The 19,788-nt window shown below is 43.4% G+C and overlaps 1 protein-coding gene across 1 annotated transcript in view; it reads right to left on the bottom strand.

Moving 5' to 3' along the window:
- Positions 1 to 2,001: 2,001 nt before the first annotated feature.
- The window catches only part of HRH1 (histamine receptor H1), a 132,830-nt gene continuing 115,043 nt past the window's right edge, over positions 2,002 to 19,788 (bottom strand). The window contains exon 2 of the mRNA XM_090022344.1: positions 2,002 to 15,447. Within this exon, the coding sequence (XP_089878470.1) occupies positions 13,855 to 15,330 (1,476 nt within the window). The 5' untranslated portion in view covers positions 15,331 to 15,447 and the 3' untranslated portion in view covers positions 2,002 to 13,854. The remainder of the gene's footprint in view (positions 15,448 to 19,788) is intronic.

The raw sequence follows: 19,788 nt of genomic DNA, 5'->3' as shown, positions 1-19,788 counted from the left end.
GTGGTCATGCTTGATGATAAGACTACAGATACAGGAAGACCTAGACAGGTTAGCAAGTTGGGTGGATCAGAATCTGATGAAGTTCAAGGTACAGAAACATAAAGAGCTCCACTTCAGGATGAGCAACCCCCGACATGCCTACAGGCTTGGCAGCACCAAACTGATTAGTACCACAAATGAAAGGGATCTGGGGGTAATAATATATCACAGTAGGAATATGAGCTGGCAGTGTGATGCTGTAGCCAGTAGAGCAAATAATACTCTGGCATGCATTAACTGATGCATCTCCAGCAAAACCAAGGAGGTGATTCTTCCACTCTACTCAGCACTGGTGAGACTACAGTTGGAGTACTATGTCCAGTTCTGGGCACCACACTTTAACAAGGACATGGACAAGCTTGAGAGAGTCCAAAGAAGAGCCACCTGTATGATCAGAGGCAAGCCACGCAAGCCATACAAGGAAAGGGTGTGGGATCTGGGACTCTTCAGCCTGAGGAAAAGAAGGCTGAGAGGGGACGTGGTAGCAGCTTACCACTACATTAGGGGAGTACATCAAGGGCTTGGTGAGCATCTGTTTATCAGGGCAACCAAGGGAAGGATCAGGAGTAATGACCACAAACTCCTGGCTCAACATTAAGAAAAACTCCTTCACAGTCAGGGTGTCCAGACTGTGGAATAAGCTCCCTCCAGAGGTGGTGCAATCACCAACCCTGGAAATCTTCAAGAGGAGACTAGACAGTTACCTCGCTGGGGTCACCTGATCCCCAGTTATCTTTCCTGCTTGGTGCAGGGGGCTGAACCCCATGATCTTCCAAGGTCCCTTCCAGCCTTAAAATGTATGAATCTATGTTTCTAAGAGTTAAGACAAGAATCTGATGTCTTACCATTACTGCCAGCAGCCACTGATGACAGAAAAAGTGTTGATCCCATGTGAAGGTGCTTGATGAAAGCCAGTTTCAGCTACTTTGACAGTTTTAGCTGATTAAAATCAGTTTTGACCAAAATCCTGGACAAAACTAAAAGTGGGTTTTTTCCAGTCCTGCTTGTAAGTAACATTTTCTTGAACACTGTTAAATAACACAGTCTTCAAGAAATAGGAAAACTTGGTGATAATCGTGCTGAATTGATGAAACACTTGTCTGGGTGATTCATTTTTTACACGAGGAGCGGAGTAGACACTGGCAGGGCCCCATTGAAATGGTCCAGCTCTTGTCATGTGATCTCCAGGTAGCCAAAGCCACCCTGATTGCCTTTTTTTAAGTGCTTCAGTTTCATAAGTTTACAAAGAATTGTCAGCATGCAGCATGTTGTCACTGAGTGCTACTGAACTAATGCAAAGATGACACTCATGCATAATCCGACATGACTATGTCACTTTAGCCAGTTACCTCACACCTAAAATAAAAAACTAGCAACCAGGACTTGGCACAGTGATATGTTTTATGGGAAATGAAGAAGGCAGATGAGTGTTGCTAGTTGCAATAGGCTGAGCTAGGAGTCTGTGGCCTATAGCCCATGAGAGCCATTGGATCTAGCCCAGAGACAAAGGCTTCAGTGACGGGAGGGGGTGCTTTGCCTGCATTGCAGCTGGGTAGCCAGTCTGTGGGAAGAACCCTATGCTATGCTACAGCTGGGCAGCAGGGGTGGTGGCTGCATCCTAACACTGACTGCAGATCTGAGCTGGGTCATTCCAGCCCACAGCCAGAAAAAACACTGCAGACTGCTGGTCTAAGTTATAAAAATGTCTTGACTGTTGGTCCTTATTTTGTTTATAATTTCTGTATGTACTAACCACCAAAATTACATTTTATAATAGTGCAGATGTAGCTTCTTTGTTCAAAAGTTTCTGTTATGTTTCTTCTCCATGCATACACACTTATCTGTGCTAAACTATTACTTTTTTAGAAGTCTGAATCAGTAATGTGTAGTTAGAAATGTGGGTAGTTTCCTATAAATATTTTATTAAGACAACATACCACAACTCATGTAATTTTTTTTCCAACAGGCTTTATTTAGAATTCTGATATGAAAATATATATGTCATATCTACAGATGAAATCTGTCAGACTGTTAACTTTTAGGATTCAATTGGTAGAAACTGTATTAATTCAATTTTGTACAGATGACTACCTCATCTGTATATTAGTTTAACAGTCTACTTAACATCACGTTTGGATCTGAGACACTGCAGTCCTAAGCCTGGATAGTCATGTACAATAAAGTGACTTTAAATTTTCCCTAAAATAGCTCAAGTGAAACTTGTTTTTGTGTGACCTATATAGAAAAACATGTGGTATACATATGGGACCTGACAGGTGTCTGGTCATGATCACCTGGTTTTGGATAGTGGAGTATGGTTGTGGATACTGAATGTGGGCAAAAAATAAGGAAAAGGCGCAGAAGTAAAGGATTGACAGCTATTTGTGAGTCTCCTGCCAAAAAGCAATCTTACAAGGGATAGGAAACAATGGTCTTCATTGTACTGAGTATACTAGTACCATTTTTCACATTGAGCCACTCATTGAATTGTCATTGATGCTTTTGGTATTTTTATTTATTTATTTATTTATTTATTTATTTTTAGGGGAGGGAAGGAGTAAATCCCAGAATACAATTCCAGTATCTCTTTATTTCCCTCATTATATTCCTCCCTGGTGCATTGTATTATCTTTAGTACTCCAGAATAAATAATAGAAACCTCATGTGTTGTACATGCGAGTCTCATTGCTACAGTAGAACAATGGTGTCTGCTGCAATTGAAACCTGCTAAAGGAAAAGACCTGTTAATAATATCCTATTTACTCATATACCACATGCAGCTTTCCCTACATATCAGCCTTCCAAAATTTCTATGCATGTGGAAGGAAACTGATTTCTGTGCAAGAATTGAAGAAGTAGAATACTTTAATAGGACTGACAAGGGCTGTGCTTCTCTCCTAGGCCAGGAGGGAAGGTCAGAGTATGTCTTTCATGGTGACAGTTTTAACCATGTCATAACTGATGCTGAATTGACAGTAGCTTTGGGTAAACAGCCAAACTCTGCTAATTTGGAAGCAGCTCTAACAGGGTTAAAACTATAGTTCTGAAGTTTCAGGTAGAGAGATGCTGACAAGCTGACTTTGCCTTTCTTGCATGGTCAGCAGTATTCAGCTATGTTGAGCCCATGCTGTGGTACTTCAGATTCTGGAAAAATCGTGTTTTCATTCTGCTTTCCCAAAACAAGGGATGGGTCTTATTTGGGGGCAGATGACATGTAAGAACATTTAGTAATCTGTTGGGAAACTTTCAATGAGCTTGGTTGTATGCCAAACTTCATCTCTGGAGGCCAACACCCTATAATCCAGTGGAATCAGTAAAGCATGGCCAGAAGCAAATGCCATCTTTCTCTTGGGTACCCTGTCAGTGTATTCAAGAGTGATTGTTTTTATAGATCTGCAGGTTGTTCATTCTTCATGGTATTATGTTTTGGCAGTTTGAGGCAATTCTGTATTATTCAATAGGATTTACCTTAGTTCAAACTTCTTGGGGAACAGGGATAAATTTAAGGCTCCAGAACTAATGTTGCGGCCTTGTCACACATCCATGTGCGATAGCTGCAAATCATTGGAATACTGTAATGTATTAAAGTTAATATGTGTCAAGGTGATGGCACATGTTCAGTTGCAACCAGTGCAAATCATTGGGATGTAGTGACCTAGTAAACTTAAGAGCTGTAAAAGAGAATTATTTCCCTGAAAGGAAACAAATTTGCAATACCAAGATGGTGCTTAACATCTGCTAAATTGTTTGAACACAGTGGCTGCTTGAGTTTTGACTGTACTTAATGTTATATGGAATGTGTGACACAACCCTTAAGTCCCTAAACATTGGTAATATGATTTAGTTGATCTGGGAAAATTCCAGGATGGTGTCCTAACGCTGAAAGGCTCCATGTTATATTGTGAAACAGGTATCAATAACTCCAAGAGTTCAAAAATTACGAGCCAGAACTCCAAAAATCTTTAATATATTCTAAATATTATTAGAATAATAAAAATGAGTCAATGGTGTGTCAGTATGCTGTCAGATTTCTGAACCTCACCTGCACAACTTCAGTGCATGTGCAACACTCACATGCTAAAGAGCCAACTTCAAATACATACAAGAACATTCAAATTAATGTACAGGTGCAATTCCTGCTGCACAAACACTCTCCAACTCTTTTCTTCCAACCTCTTTTTATCAACTAGACCTTCTCTGCTTCCCATAGTCTGTTCTGTGCCTCTCCTGTTCAGCTCAAGCATACTCCACTGCTCCCCAGCTTCCAAAGTCATTTCCAGTAGCCAGCCCCTGCACCCAGCTCCAGGGAAAGGGGTTTTGTTTGAAGACTTACAGCAGGTGTCTTCCTTTCTGAATAGCATGACAAACTGCTGCTGCTGCCAAAAAAAGAGAAGAATAGCTGCTCTGAGGCTCTGTCTAGTGCTCTCATTATTTAGGCTACTTGCATCACAGCAGCTGACAGAGAAACTGCATATGTCAATCATACCATGAGACAATAATACATGGCGTGTTAGCCACTAACTTGTCCTAACGCTCACTCTGAGGCAATGTCAGAAGGAGTATCATTAAGACCACGGCCATTTTTTCTAAGAGGGTGTGATTCCTTTTTTGACAACAGCACTTCCATTTGCCTCTGCACTTCAGACACCTATACATGAGCAGTGAGACTGCTCTGACGTACTGTCATTTCAATGCATCAGAGCATAATCAACTCAATCAAGTTTGCTGGAGTGTGGCAATTAACACGCTTCAGCAGACTTGAGCGTCACATGTATTGGTGTCCCTGTACTGAAAAATAGCAGCAGGGGCACATTAAAGCTCAATGAATGATCTTCAGCTAAAGTGCCCCACCCTGCCATTTTTCAGTATGGGGACACTGATACATGTGACACTCCCAGTGCTTTAATTAGAGCAGCTCCTGGAGCTCCTGGAGCTGCTCTAATTAAAGCATCCCCAACCCACTCTCAGAGCATGTGTATAAATGCCCTTAGTTACTATTCTAAATATGCACAAATCCCCTATGGGTCAGAAAATAGGGATTTTTCAAGCTTTAGCCACTAGATGTCAGCACTATGGCAAAAAACACTTGAATATTTTTCTGATACCTGAGAGGCTGTTCTCATCTACCTTGACACACTCCTGAAGTTTTTATTTCTCTTAAGTTACCCTTCAAGGGGTCTTGTGTATTAACCAAAAAAGCATTTTAAAATAGTTGTATAAAACTTTGGATTTTGCAATTACTCTTCAGGTCTGGCTGCCAGCAGTAGTTACTTCGTACTAAGTTTTGTATACCTCAGGCCCTTCCTGCTCTAGTGCCTTGTTTTCTTTCCTTGAGGCCTTCTTCTCCTTGTCCAGTGCCAACTGGAGTGCTGTACAACCAGAAGACATTCAACACACACTAGCAGACCAGAATATCTGAGGTAAATACAGTGAGCCTGTTACGTGGCTAATGAGAAGGAAATCTGAAAACAACAGTTTGACTTTTTTCTACCATAGAATGACTTATGGGCAGTGGAAATGGTAATGCCACTAGGGCTACTAGTGGCAACTGATCCCTGCCTTTGTCATTGTAGTACCACAGATGCACTACAAATGAGGCTTATGCAGGCAAAATGTCACAATGTTGAAATAAAGTTAATGGACTTCTTGTTTTACTTACTTGCTGAAGCCTAGCTATTATAGGTGTGAATGCTCATAAAACACATCAACTCTATCCTCCGTAGATAATCTCGACATCATTTTGGAATAAAAAAATTAAATTATTTTACTACAATTACTGTTTTATAGGGCTGTGCAAAATTTCGACTGCCATTTTGTTTTGGCGGTGTTGTGAGCATTTGACGCTTGCAACTCTGAATCCAAAACAAAACAGGAGACATGTCAAAATGTTCAAAATGAAATGAAACAAGTTGAAACATTTGAAGTTGTTTTAGTGTTTTGAAGGTGTTTGAAGCTGGGCTTGCAGGGAAAGGAAAGTAAAGAGAGGGAGGAGGAAGAGGGGGGGAACAGACTGTTATCTGTAGCTGGCCAGTGTCTGCCAACTGTCTCTGAGGTCCTTTCCAATCCCAGTACTCTAACAAGTTTTAAAACAGCATATAAGCCTGTGAGTGCCTTAGCTGTCAGCCTGTTGCTCAACCAGAGAGCACCATTTGAAAGGCACTGACTCTGGCTACTTCCTAGCTGCTACTGTCTAGCTAAGGAGTGTGTCTTCTACTTGCAAAGGATTGAATAGAATACAGCTTACACAGACAGCTTAGCTATACTAGCCTAACTTCAATACCAGTACTGTTATCCCTATATCATTTCTTTTTTTCCTGTATCCATTCCTTTGAAATTATCCTTTTTTTTTTAAACCTGAAGAAAAAGAAATATATGTTTTGCCTGACAGTGTGATTGCTAGGGACTGTTCAAGATTGCACAGCATAGTTTAGATAGATTACACGTACAGACACCTACATATAGATACACTATACACAGTCAGACACCTTTTCCAGCACAGGAAAACATGAAGTGTGCTGGAAAGGCTGGTGCTGCCAAGTCTGGGAGGGGAGTGAGAAGGGGCAGAGGGAGAGGTGTCAGTTCCCTGCTACCCAAGCTGAGACACAGCCTCTTTTCAACCAGCCATGAGGTTTCTGCTGGTACTGGGAGCAAGGAAGTCACAGCAGTGCCTGCAGCTGCACCCCCCCTGACACCAACTGTGATAATAAACCACAGGACCAGCAGCATGACAATAAGCAGCACTGTCTCCATCACCCCAATTGCAGAAGCCTCCCACTCCAAGTCTTAGAGGAGCTCAATCTTAAAGTAGGGGACCTCAGCTTGATAGCACAAGAAATTCCAGGGCAGGAGGGGGAAGCAGAGTTTGTACTCCACACCCCTCAAAGTTCCCCTAGAGCCAGGCGTCCTTCCTCGGAAGGCACTGCGGAGGAGACTGTTAGGGCGGCTAGCTCAGCTCCTCCTGCTGTTGTGTCTCTGCTGAAGAGGGGGATAAAGCAGGAGACCCACACGCACCCCAGAAATGAGGGGGTAATGTGGTCTGGGAACATTTTGAGATGGTCTCACATATGCTACCTACTTGCAATGCTGAGCCAAAACCAGCTGAGGTAAGGGGAGAGGGGGAAAAGCATGAGGACCACAGGGAGGCTGATGCATCTCTGCAGGCACCACCCCCTTGCGCTTGCTCCCTCTGAGCCCAGCACCAGTGGAAGCATGTCCCAAAAGAAGTCCCCCTCTTGCTTGAAAGCCCCCATCTCCAGGCCACCCTGGAACAGTGGGGGAAAGGTAGACACACAGGGGGTCATGCTACTCAAGGCAAATGAGGTCACCCACAGCATTGGAGAGATGCTTTCTGTGGATGGCCAGCCCTTCTCCTTGTTGAGCAGCCGGGGTTCAGGTGGCTCATGGTGCGGCCCCATCATACAAAGTGTCCACATGCACCAATTTCAGCAGAACAGTGCTGCCCTCCCTGTATGAGGCATGCAGGGAGTACTTGAGAGAGGAGATGTGCAAGGCAGGTCTACAAGTGGCCTTACACTTCACCTCAGACATCTGGAGCAGCCTGCATGGAGATCACACCTACCTCTCCCTCACAGAGCACTGGTGCAACCAGTCAGGCCATCAGCGGGCTCTCTTTCAGGATGAGGTGAACAATGAGTCCTACATGGCACTGAGATTATGGGGACCATGGGGTGCAGGGGTGGCTCATTGGGCAGGGCAAGCTCTCCCACAAGTTCATTGTAACTGACATTGGGACCAATATAGTCAAGGTGGTCCATGATGCCAGTGTGGCATATAAGTTCCATCTTTTTGTCAGGGATGCCTTGGAGGAGGACAAAGCTGCTGGTGATGGTGCCAGCTCCACCAACAAGCTCATTTCCAAATGCAGGAAGGTGGCAGGCTACTTCTACCAGAGCATCAAGGGGGCAAGATGTTGCAGGATAACAGACAGAGCTGAATGTCCCACAGCACAAAATCATGCAGGATGTGGAGACTTGGTGGAACTCCACATACCTGATGCTCAAAAGGCTGGTGGAGCAACAGAAGGCCATCCATGAGATCACCTTGCTCAGAGAGATTGGAGTTAGCGGCCCCCTTAACAGAGCTGAGTGTAATACTGTCTCCCAGATCTTGCTGGTCCTCAACCCCTTCCTTAAGGCCACCGAGATCCTCAGCACTGCTGATGCCTTTCTTACCCAGCTGATCCCTGTAGCGAGGGAACTTCAGAATGAAATGGAGAAGTTCCAGGAGATAAATGTTCCTGGCTGAAGAAAGCCACTGCCACCAGACATGCAGGCACTGGTGAGGTGGCTGAAGGAGGGCATCAGGAAATGATTTGATCCCTTGTGGTCCAGTATGGTCCATCTGCTGGCCCCCATGTGTGACCCAAGGGTGAAGAGGAGCGTAGGCGGCAGCAAAACCCTGGATAATTGGATGGAGATGCTGGTGAACAGAGTCAGGGAGGCAGAAAGGTGTAGGAGGATGATGCAGAACAGGGGGACCCCCTGTCCCATGCCAGCACGTTATCCAGCAGCCAGTCTCCTTCTCTACGACAGCCACTGCCAACGTGGGCCAAAGGCATGACTTCCTTGGTGGGGTCTGGAGGCACCAGACCCCACCATCAGGCAGGTAGCACTCAGGCCTTGGTGGCTGCCTATCTCACCGAGGATGTGGAGCTGCTGCATTGTGACCCTTTGGCCTACTGGGCAAACCACAGCCAGGTGTGGCAGGATCTGGCCAGTTGCCCAGGAACACCTGTCCTGTCCACCGACCAATGTTCCAAGTGAGAGGGTGTTCAGCATTACTGGAGATTCTGTGACACCTCACCACACCTCTTTGGATCCTGGTTTGGTGGAGCAGCTGGTGTTCCTCAAGGTAAGCCTGCTGCTGCTAGGGTTCCCCAAGCTCCAGGTGCAGATGGAGTGTCGCCCTCCTCACTCCATCTGCACCTATTTCCTTTTGGTTTCTGATTTATGAGCCATTTAATACACCACTCTCAGAGCTGGAGGCAGCTCTCACTGCATCACCAGCCAGGAAGGGAAGAACATGTCCCTTCTAAGTTCCTGTGCCAGGGCAAGCTTGGAGGTATGGGATGGGACTGTGGGGAAGGAGGAGATCCAAGGTCATAGGCATGATTTAAAATTTCACCCTGCCATGGTTGGGAGGCCTGGTGGGACTGCCGGTGGCACACCAGCCCCCAGGACATGCCAGGACCAATAACTGGTGAAAGGTGGGTAGAAAGCACCTTATAACCTCCAGCCACCACACATACTCACAGTCTTGGCTGGGGAAAGCCCAGACCCCTAAAATATTTTAGATGCCTGAGGCTGGCTGATTGCAGTGGAGTTATGAGGCTCCATGTGTGTTCACCTTAGCTGCCTGGGATGCCATCTATGAGGCATGGGCCACAGTGTAGGGGAGGTACAGAGCTGCAGAATCACATACCAGGCAGGCAAGTTTCTCTGGGTCAGTCCAGTCTGCTTTTGAAACTAGTGTCCAGATCTTTTATGAAGACATTAAAGAGTACAGGTCTGAGAATGGAGCCCTGGTGGATGCCACTACTCACTGAGTGCCATGTTGATGGAGTTCTGTTACTACCACTCTCTGACTCTCATCTCAGAGCCAGATCCCCAACCATTGGATTGTGGAGTAATCGAGGCTGTAGTTGCCCAATTTTTCCATGACATCATGGGACACCAGGTCAAAGTCTTTTTAAAAGTCCAAATATATTACATCAACCTCTTCCTTTTTGTCCTGGTGATACATCACATCGTCATAGAAGGAAATGAGATTGGTCAAGCAAGACCTACCCACAAAACACCCATGCTTGCTATCCCTCAGAATGTTGCCTTCTGTCAAGAATGGTTTCTTTGATAATTTTTTCCAAAATCTTCCCAGGGATTGAGGTGAAACTGATTGGCCTGTAGTTTCCAGGGTTTTCTTTCCTGCCTTTCTCGAAGATGAGCACCACATTGGCCCACTTCCAATTTTCAGGTGTGCCACAAATTCTCAAATATCTTCTCTAGTGGTTGTGCTATGATGTCTGCCACTTCGTTTAGCACTTTTGGGTGCAACCTATCTGGTCCAGCTGATATATGGGGATCCAGCCTCTCAAGATGTTCCGTCACAAGATCCATGCCAATGGTAGGCATATATTCATCTTTACCCTGGTCATCCCACATCATGTTTGGCAGCACCATCTCTTTCGTCTGGTGAAAAACTGGTGCACAGTAATCATTAAGTAGATTGGCTTTTTCTGGGTGTTGGTAGTCAGCTATCCCAGGTGGTTTAGCAGGGGTCCAATGTTGCCCTTGTTTTTCTTTCAACTCCCCACGTATCTGAAGAAGGACTTTTATTGTTCTTGATTCGTGTAGCCAGATGGAGTTCAGTCGCAGCCTTTTTTCTAGTTTACTCCCTGCAGGTGTGAATCAGTGCAGTATAGTCCTCCTTAGTGGTGTTTCCTGTCTTCCATCCATTATACACCTCTCTTTTTAGATTTGGGTGTTCTTGTCTTTGATAGATTTTTGGTGTGCACTCATTCTGGTGCACAGTTGTTGCTTGTTGTCTCCTACGTATTTTCCATCTGGACATTTGGTGCCCTGATGGAGATATGTATTGTGAAGATATCTCCATACTGGAGATATTGTTGGCAGGTTTTGCATGTCTTGTCATGGAATGGTCTGGATCCATTTGGTGTGTTTTGGGCTGTAGGAAGTTGGTTTCTGGTGATGAGGCTAGCAAGGTGCAGTGACTGAATTTCAAACCACTTTTCACAGATGAGCCTACAAGCCTCCTAGGTACCTCATGAACCTAGACATTGGAATGATGACACACTACAACCTGCCAGACATCTGACTCCCCAAGTACCTTCTTTACCTGCTACATCCTCCTTCCTCAGCCTGTCTCTCACCCCCTGATGCCTCCATTTCCATTTTCACTGACTGGCTTTCTTGCCTACATTATATGCTAGCCTCTGGCTTCTTTACTATCCCTTCAATCCAGGGAGAGCACACGCAACAACTGCAGGTGCTTCCTCAGCCTGACAAAGGGTTTTCAACCCCAAAGCTTCCTAAGATATATTTCTCCAACTATTCAGTTTACTAAAAGATATTGGATTGACACCATAAACCTTGTCTACCATGTCCTTAGACAAACACAGCTACAACCTACACCCCTAGCACTTGTCCCCAGTCAGCTGACCAGAAGGATGCAGAGCCCTGGGCACATCTAAGTTCTAAGATGTGGGCACATCTAAGTTCCAGAGCTGGGGTTGGCAGAGACAGCTCTCTGGCAGCTGCTGGAGAAGAAGCTCCTACAGGAAAGGAAAGAAAGGCTTGGTGACAGTTTGGCTGCCTGAGATGCTAGGGCTACTGAAATGCTCCAAATGGTGGTGGATTTACCATGTCTGGGTAGGTTGTTCCAGTAGTTAATCACTTTCACCATTAAGATGTTGCTTCTTATTTCCAAAATGAGTATTTCTGCCTTGATCTTCTTTCTTTCATGTCTCTGATGAAATAGAGAGACTCCTAACATTAATTTTCCCCCGTCTCTGACTACTATGAGATAGAATACATTTGGTTAAAGCATCCATCTTCCATTTTTATCTTGTCCTTTAATACTGAGTTGTTTAAATACATCTGATGACATTAAGGATCTTAAAGACAAGATAACTGAAAGAGAATGAAAACAATACTTTGCATTTATATAGTATCTTTTGTTACAAGATTCCAAAGGCCTGTGCCAATATTATCCAAGTCTCTTATCACACCTTTGCTTATGCTTATGCTCACTTAACAAATGAACAGAAAGAAAACAGCAAGGTTTTAGCTTGCTCAAGATCACTCAGCAAATTTGTATGCACTCAGGAAATAGAACCGTGATGACATGACTTCCAGTTCCTTCTCTTCCCATTACACTATAATATTTTTTTTCTAATAGGATAAGAGTAGGCAGGAGAAAGCTCTTCTCCTCACCTCATCATATCTTTGCTGCTAAGTTAATTTAGCAATTTTAGAAGTACAGAAACACTGTGTTTTCATTCTCACAGAGAAATGCACCAGGATATCAAGATGGCAGCAGGAGGACAGTATTGTTAGGCTGAATTTTAAAGGTCCTTTAGAAAGTGAGAGCATGAGGCCTTCCTGACTAAAGAGGTGTGAAAGAAAAAACAGTGTTTCCTCAACCCATCCCTAAATCACAAAACTAAAGTATATCTGCTGAGGCCTAGACATTGTATGAAGTATACCTGATGAAGTCTAGACATTATATGTTATGGAAGCTGGTAGTATTATGTCTGGGCTGCCACACTATCCAATGAAATATACCCTTGAGGGGCATCCTACAGGGATGAACTCCTAATGAAGTTCTGCTTACTATTTCTTTTAACTAGTTCCATCAGAGGAGCACATGGAGGCATGTGTTGCTATGTTGCAGTCATTGTATAATGTGGCTGCCAGCTTATATATTGGCTAAATATCCTTCCTGTCCTCTGCGTGATCATATCTTGGTGTGATTATTCTGGTACACATTAAGCAGGCCCAGCACATATGCCAGGAGAGACACTTTAATTAACTATGTTTTGGTTCTTGAACTCATGTTTAGAAATCCAAATTTAAATGTACACACTGGGTCACCATTGATTCATACTGTGTGAATAGGAATGTCTGGTTTTAGGGATTACTGCAGTACCTAGAACAATAGATCAGCCAGTGCTTGTGCAAACGTTACTTCACTTCCAGCTGAACACCTCTCTCAGTCAAAGTAGAACCAGTCTTGTTTCCTTGGCACATGCATTTCATTTATAGATTAGCCCTGAATGTGTAAATAGAATTTTCAGCTTGATTTTTGAGATACAATTACATTTCAGTGACAGCAAAAGAAACACATACTTTGGATATCCATTTCCCTTTCTCTAAAATCTTAGTTGCTGGATGCAGATTTGCATGAATATTTTATACAGTGAAAGGTAGCATACATGCACCAACTTTAGCAGAACTTATTAGGGGAAGGACAAACGGTACATAACTGTTTCTCTAACATAACTGTATCTCTACAAGTTCCGAATCAATCGTTCACTTTCTTAACAGGAGTAACTAGCATACGGTGGCTGGTAGAAGTCTTACATACAGTAAATATGGAAATATTTGAAGCATAGAAAATTATTGTGTTTTCCAGTGAAATGAACAAATGCTGAAGAATGTTAAACACAATACCAAAGACTTATAGCACATCACAATACAACTTGGTATCTCTAAAAAGTGCATTATTCTGGGGAAATTATAAATAAACAGGATACATTTGAAAAAAAAACAATTCAAACTCCATATTTATACTACATAAAAAAATTATCTGGTAAGCAATCTATGCCTTTGACAAGTTGTATGTTCCCAGGTTTAAAAATGTATATTACAGAAGTCAAAATGAGTAGTTGGCTGATAATATAAACTGCGGTCTGTTTCTTTCTATAAACTTTCCATGTACTTCTATATCACTGAAGATTTCTATCTTCTCTCCAGTTTTGCTATACATAATGGGAAGAGGTAGTCTTAAAGATGTAAAAAATGCACAATAGCCTAGCAGTCCTAAGACTGGCCCCTGAGTTTTCAGGAGTCCTGGTCAAAGCCAGATCCCCTTTAAATACTTTGAACTCTTAAGGTCCTATTTGTCATATGAACATTGCTCACTTTCACAGACACTTGTTTTACACATATTTTTCCAAAGCTTTACACCTCACTCATGATTATTTTTCCCTTGAAAGTGAAAGGTTTTGTTTCACTGAAGAGTCATGAACATGTCATTGTTTTTCCACACCAAATAAAATCAGCCACGAGATAAATTATGAGGGATACGAAGGATCTTTTTGAAAATCTTCTTGAAGTTCTCATTGCAGAGAGGATAGATGAGTGGGTTAAAGGTAGAGTTCACATAGCCAAGCCAGATAGTGAACATATGTAACTTAAACTTCTCACACCTACAAACAGCTATTACCATAAACACCACAAAGTAGGGAATCCAGCACAACATGAAGGCTGCCATTATAAAACCCAACTGCTTGGCTGCTTTTCTTTCTCTGTTCACATGTATTCCTTGTATGTGCTGCTTGGAATGGATGCGCAGTCTCTTCCAGGTCTTTTTCAGGTAACCAAGGCTTACAAAATCTTTGTTATTAGTTTTTTCCTCAGAACCAGAATTTGACTCCAAAGCAGGATCAGAGTCATTTTTACATGAGGCCACTTCTGCGAAAGTGTGTTCAGACGTGTCACTTGATTCAAGATCCTCTGGGCAAGACACCTCTTCATTCTGTTTGTGCTTATCAACTGACATATACGTCCTGCTCACTTTTTCTACGCCTGGCTGAGACTGGGCAATAGTGAGGGGGAAACAGCTAAGTTTCATGACTTTTCTGTCATTTCTTCTAGGGAGGGTCTTTGAGGCTTTGTCTGAGCTGCCTTGGTGAAGCTTTGCCTCTACACTTTCAGGAGGGAAGTTGATATTTACATTGCAGCTGGGATCTACCAAGCTTTTTTTCAAAACACTTGTGTTTAAACCCAAGTTTTCCTTCTGGAGACAAATGTTTTGCTCGTCTTGAACCTTATTACTATGTGCGATTTTGTTTTCTGATAAAGACCGATATGATTCATTGATGAGCTCTCGATGCTGACAGTGTTTCTGAACAGCTCTGAATATTTTCACATAGAACCAGAACATCAGTAAAGATGGCACATAGAAGTTGACAATGGCTGTTGACACCTTAAACCAGGTGACTTTGTGGAACTCAGTTTCACAAACATCTTCACAAACCTTCCTTTCTCCACCATTGGCAAAAGCATGCCAACCCAGAATTGGTATGATCCACAGAAAAGAAACTAGCCAAGCTCCAGAAATCATTACAGTTGCTCTAGTTTTGGTTCGGTACTTGAGATACTTGAGCGGCTGCTGAACTGAACGGTAACGATCTATGCACAATATGAAGAGGCTGAAAATGGAAGCAGTGCTGGCTACATAATCCATCGAAAGCCAGAACAGACAGATTGGTCTACCTAGTACCCATGTTGGAGTCAGTAGGTACACGATATTCAGGGGCATAACAATTGCACCAACTATAAGATCTGCAACAGAGAGGCTAACAATATATAGGTTGCCAACTGTCTGTAATTTCTTTTCTGTTTTCACTGCATATAGGACCAATATATTTAGGACAATAGTGATCAGCGAAATGCAACCTAGGACCAAACCTAATGGAGCTAAATGGACCCCTGTTGAGTTCTGTGTTGTGGTTTTGTTCAGGTCACACATCTTGTGGTCAAGGTCACAAAGTAGGAATCAAGGCAGATGTGAAAATCCTGGGGAATTCACTCTTTCTACCTATTTCCAGTGAGTTTATGGTGAGTTGTTTTTTTATTTTTTCAGTGGCTGTAAAAAGAGAAAAAAACCATGCTTAATAATTATTATAATGAAATAAAACAAAAAATATGTTCCATAGTTTAACACACAGACTTTACTTTCCTTAATGTGTCCAAAACTCTTTGTATGATCCTTTTTATGCCATACCATTCATATATGACTCACAGATTCTCTCAAAGTTCTGACTCGGGTCTCCAGGGAAGAAATTTCAGTCAACATAAGTTTTCAGTTTTATATACTGTGTTTACCTGATTCTAAGACAAATCTAATTTGTTATAATTTTCCATGTATATAATCAAATTATTGGAGGATGATCTTTAATTCATCCTTCCCACTGCTGTAGGGAAACAAGAAGTGGGGAGGTCAAGTATCTTACCTCCTGCTTGTGCCTGCCTCCTCCCTGCTTCCCCCCACCAAACCTCTGCTCCCTGCTTCCCCCTTCCTCTTCCCCAGTGTCTTTTCTCCATGTTAAATAGAGAAAAAAACTCAGAATAGAGTAAATGTGGCATTATGTTAGTTAATAGCATAAATTTACTTATTTGTGAATCTAATTGGCAAACTTCTAGCTGACTAATTGGTGTTTGGTCCTTCTGGTAGAATTCAGTGTAGCCAAGGGCAGTAGAACCAAGGGGAAGCCCTGGAGAGCTCCTGCAAAAGCAGGGTCCGCCTGGCCTCGCCCCTCCAGCTGGAAGCCCAAGGAGGTGCTTCTGGTCTGGGACCATGTAGCTCCTCAGCGTGGGAAGCTTAGGTAAGGTGGGGGTGTGGGGAAGGGCAGGGGAGGAGCTGGTGCTAAGCACAGGGGAAAAGCAGTCCCTCCCCAACCCTATGCCTGGAGCTCCCTGCTACAGCCACTCGCAGCCCACGCAGGGCTGTCCTGAGCCTGCGAGGCACCCCCAGGTAGTCTGCGAGGGGCTACAGCATGGGGCTCTGGCCACAGGGTGGGGGAAGGGCTGCTTTTCCTTCCATACTCAGCACCAGCTTGTAACCAAGCCCAGTGCTGGCTCCAGGCTTGCCTGCTGGGGCTGTGCCATTGTGGCAGCAGCTGTGACCCCCCACTTGCCAAACTGGGGTGGAGGCCGCAGCTGCTGCCACACTGGAACCCTGTGAATTGATTCGGAGAGATTCGATGATTTGGACATAGGCACCGCTTTAAATGTTTTTTCTAAATACCACAAGGTACCAGGTGGCTCATGAACTTTGAGATGCTTGAATATTCCCCCCAGCTCCAGATGCTCCATCCACCCCACCATCTCAGCATTCACGAGCTATGCCTAGTACCTCGAGGTATGTAGCAAAAACATTTAAAGCTGTGTCTATGGCAAAACTGCTGATTCTCTGAATCAGCATTGAATCTTCAGATTTTGATTTGGCCGAATCAAATTGAGACAGTGATCCAAGTCAGTGAATTGAATCAATGTCCCCTTGTAGCATGAACTGAATTAATGTAGCTGATGTTAACACAGAGTGCAATAATAGTAAAATATAACCATGTTAATCTTGTCCTGTAAGCAACTTGAAAACTCCATTTTGTATCCTTCTGCTTGACATAAGGGAATGAACTCTGCATAGCCTTTATGTATGTATGTGTGTAAAAGGGTGAATGGTGAGAGAATGGCATAGAAATGGGAGAAGATTTAACTGTTTATGTAAGCAACAAGGTGCCAAATGTAAGTTACCAGTCAGTAACTAACTAACAAACGGCTGAAGAATCCCTTTGAAGCTCGAGGGCACAAAGAAGATAACAAGGAGAAGAAATGTACCCATCCTTCCAGACAGGCAGCAAAAACACTCCAAAGCTGAAGACAAAAGTAGAGCAACCGCAAAAACAGAAGCTGGGTATGGAAAAACCCCAAAGCACTGAAACAAAGGATGCGAATCCCTATAAAAGAACACTTTGAAAATGCCAAGTTGGGTGAGTCTCTTTCTCTACTGTTGTTTCATTGGAGCACAGATGCATCTGTTCACCCCACTCCAGCTGTTATCTTTAAATCTGCTATCTTCAAATCTTCATCATCTACTCAATAAGCCTGGGTTGGCCACCCTGGGCTGATATTGAGCAACTATTGCTAGTAACTATACCTGGTGTACATGTGGATAAAATGGTTGTTTTGTGTATGTGTATACCTGTGTGTAATGATGTGTATGATGATTTATGTGTGTTTGTATGAATGGTGTGCCCAAACCTCTACGTCTAACACATGTAATCAATAAACGCAACACCTTGCCTTATCTCCCTTTATAAAGCCTTGGTCGTGATTTGAGCAATTGGCAATTTGTATAACACCCTGAATCAGGCTGAATCTGAATCCAAATCAAATACAGCCCACTTTGTACACCCCTAATGAGAACCAAATTCTTCCCAGAAGGCTTTTGTGGAAACCCTTAGTGACAATGAGGGGGAGACGCTGTCTAATAGATCCATACTGGACTACTACACTGCAGCTGCCCAAAATGTCCACAATCTGTCTATTGTACTCATGCAGGCAACACTCAGGTTTCAATAACTTGGGGAAAGGGCACTGAAACAACTGGAAGAAGGTGTTTTCATCTATGAGGGATACTCCTGAACCAGAGTCCATTTCCATTTTGCACTTCTGTCCATTTATCACTACAGTTGCAATCATCTCAGAACCTTTAGTTCCAACAACGCCAACGTTTTTAAGCAAATATAGTTTTTGTACCTCACGTTCTTGGGAGGACTCTAACCTCTGAGTGGTTTAGGAGTGACATTTGCCAGTCTTTTTGTCTCCCATAACTGGCCTTTTAGTGGCAAACCCTCTCTATGTGACCTTTCTTCTTGCAGGCATGACATTCTGCATCCCTAAACCTGCACTCCCTTTGTCTATGTTGGACACCACAACTCAGACATGTCTGTGGATTAATTAGCTTACATTACTGAAGGTATAATCTGCTGAATTTTCTGGTGATGATCTCATTCTAGACCTTTTTGGAGTATGTGGATGTTGCTGGAGGACGCTTAGTGAATTTCTCTCATGTTACAGGATGCTGCTTCAACTGCCCAGGCTTTTTCTTGTGCAGTAGCCAAAGTCAAATTTGGTTAGAGAGCAGGTGACATTGGATTGCTTCATCTTGAACCTCACAGATAAGATGGTCATGAAGCAGGCCATCCAGGAGATCACCGAACTCACAAAATTTCACAAGGTGACAGAGCTTAGCCAGGTAATCTGTTATGCCTTTATTGGCCTTTTGGTCCCGTTTTAAAAAAATGAAATCTCTACAGGGTAACAGGTGGCCTCAGGCAAAAATATGTCTTTAGCAGAATAATTAGTTCAGCATAAGACTTTGTGTTTGGTAAGGCAGGTTGTGCGAGGGAACAAAAAATGGCAAATGTTTTGGCACCACAGACTGTCAGGAGGATCGCGTCTGTTCTAGGTTTTCCACTTTGTTGGCTTCCAAGTAATAGGATAGCCTTTCAGCATAGGAGTCCTAAGAAGCCAGCTGGCTCACATCAGATTCTTCTATATGACCCAATGTAGCCATCTTAACTAACATCACCCATAATAGAGAGGAGAAAAAAAAAACAAGAAAAAAACCCTCCAACCTTCCCTCACAAAAACACAGCCTGGTCTCAGAATGCTGTCCTCACAATCTAGGGGTGTCTTTAATCAAGCAATCCTATCCTCGTTGCCAGATGATATGTTGTGAGTTCAGCAACAACACTTTGGACACTCTGGACACTAACAAGCATTTATTAATATAACTCTATGGAATCATATCCAGGGTGGATCTTAACAGTTGCCCTAGTACGTATGCAAGACTTATACTTGCTCTGTCCCTGACCTTGACCCCTCCCCTGGTGAGTGGGAGGAACCAAAAATATATCCCCTGGGTCCTTGTGGAGTCCCCAGAGCTGCAAAACTGCCGCAAAACAAATGGAACCCTGCAGTGCTGAAAATGAAGGCTTTGGCCTTAAAGGGACAGTGCAAGAAAAATACAGTAAGACACAAAAAGGATCCTCCCGCAACCAGGATCCTCCCATCAAGTGATGAGTGGCTGGTGTGCCCCCCTTGTCAAGAGAGATTTTGAAGTGTGGATCCATCCAGTTTCCCAGCATAGCACTCTAACCACTACAGCACAGATCAGGCATTTCCAGACCCCTCTACAATCACTCCTTTTCAAGCTGAGCCATTGTCCCTCTATTTTAATAGTTATTACATAAAACAGATCGAGTAAGATAAGGAAGTTACTGCCTCATTGGAAACAAGGCTCTAGGGTAAAAATGAGCATCCATCTCACTGAGGTACACACTCTCTATCTTGTTCTCTTTTTCCTAGCCCCACCTATCTCCCTCTCCTGGCACTTAGAGATAGTTTCAAAATGTGTGCTGGA

Source organism: Crocodylus siamensis, chromosome 11 (assembly GCF_052110815.1).
Source record: "Crocodylus siamensis isolate JL-2025a chromosome 11, ASM5211081v1, whole genome shotgun sequence".
NCBI classification, from domain to species: domain Eukaryota; kingdom Metazoa; phylum Chordata; order Crocodylia; family Crocodylidae; genus Crocodylus; species Crocodylus siamensis.
Note: the sequence above shows the minus strand (reverse complement) of the source record. Positions and strands in the feature narration are given on the sequence as shown.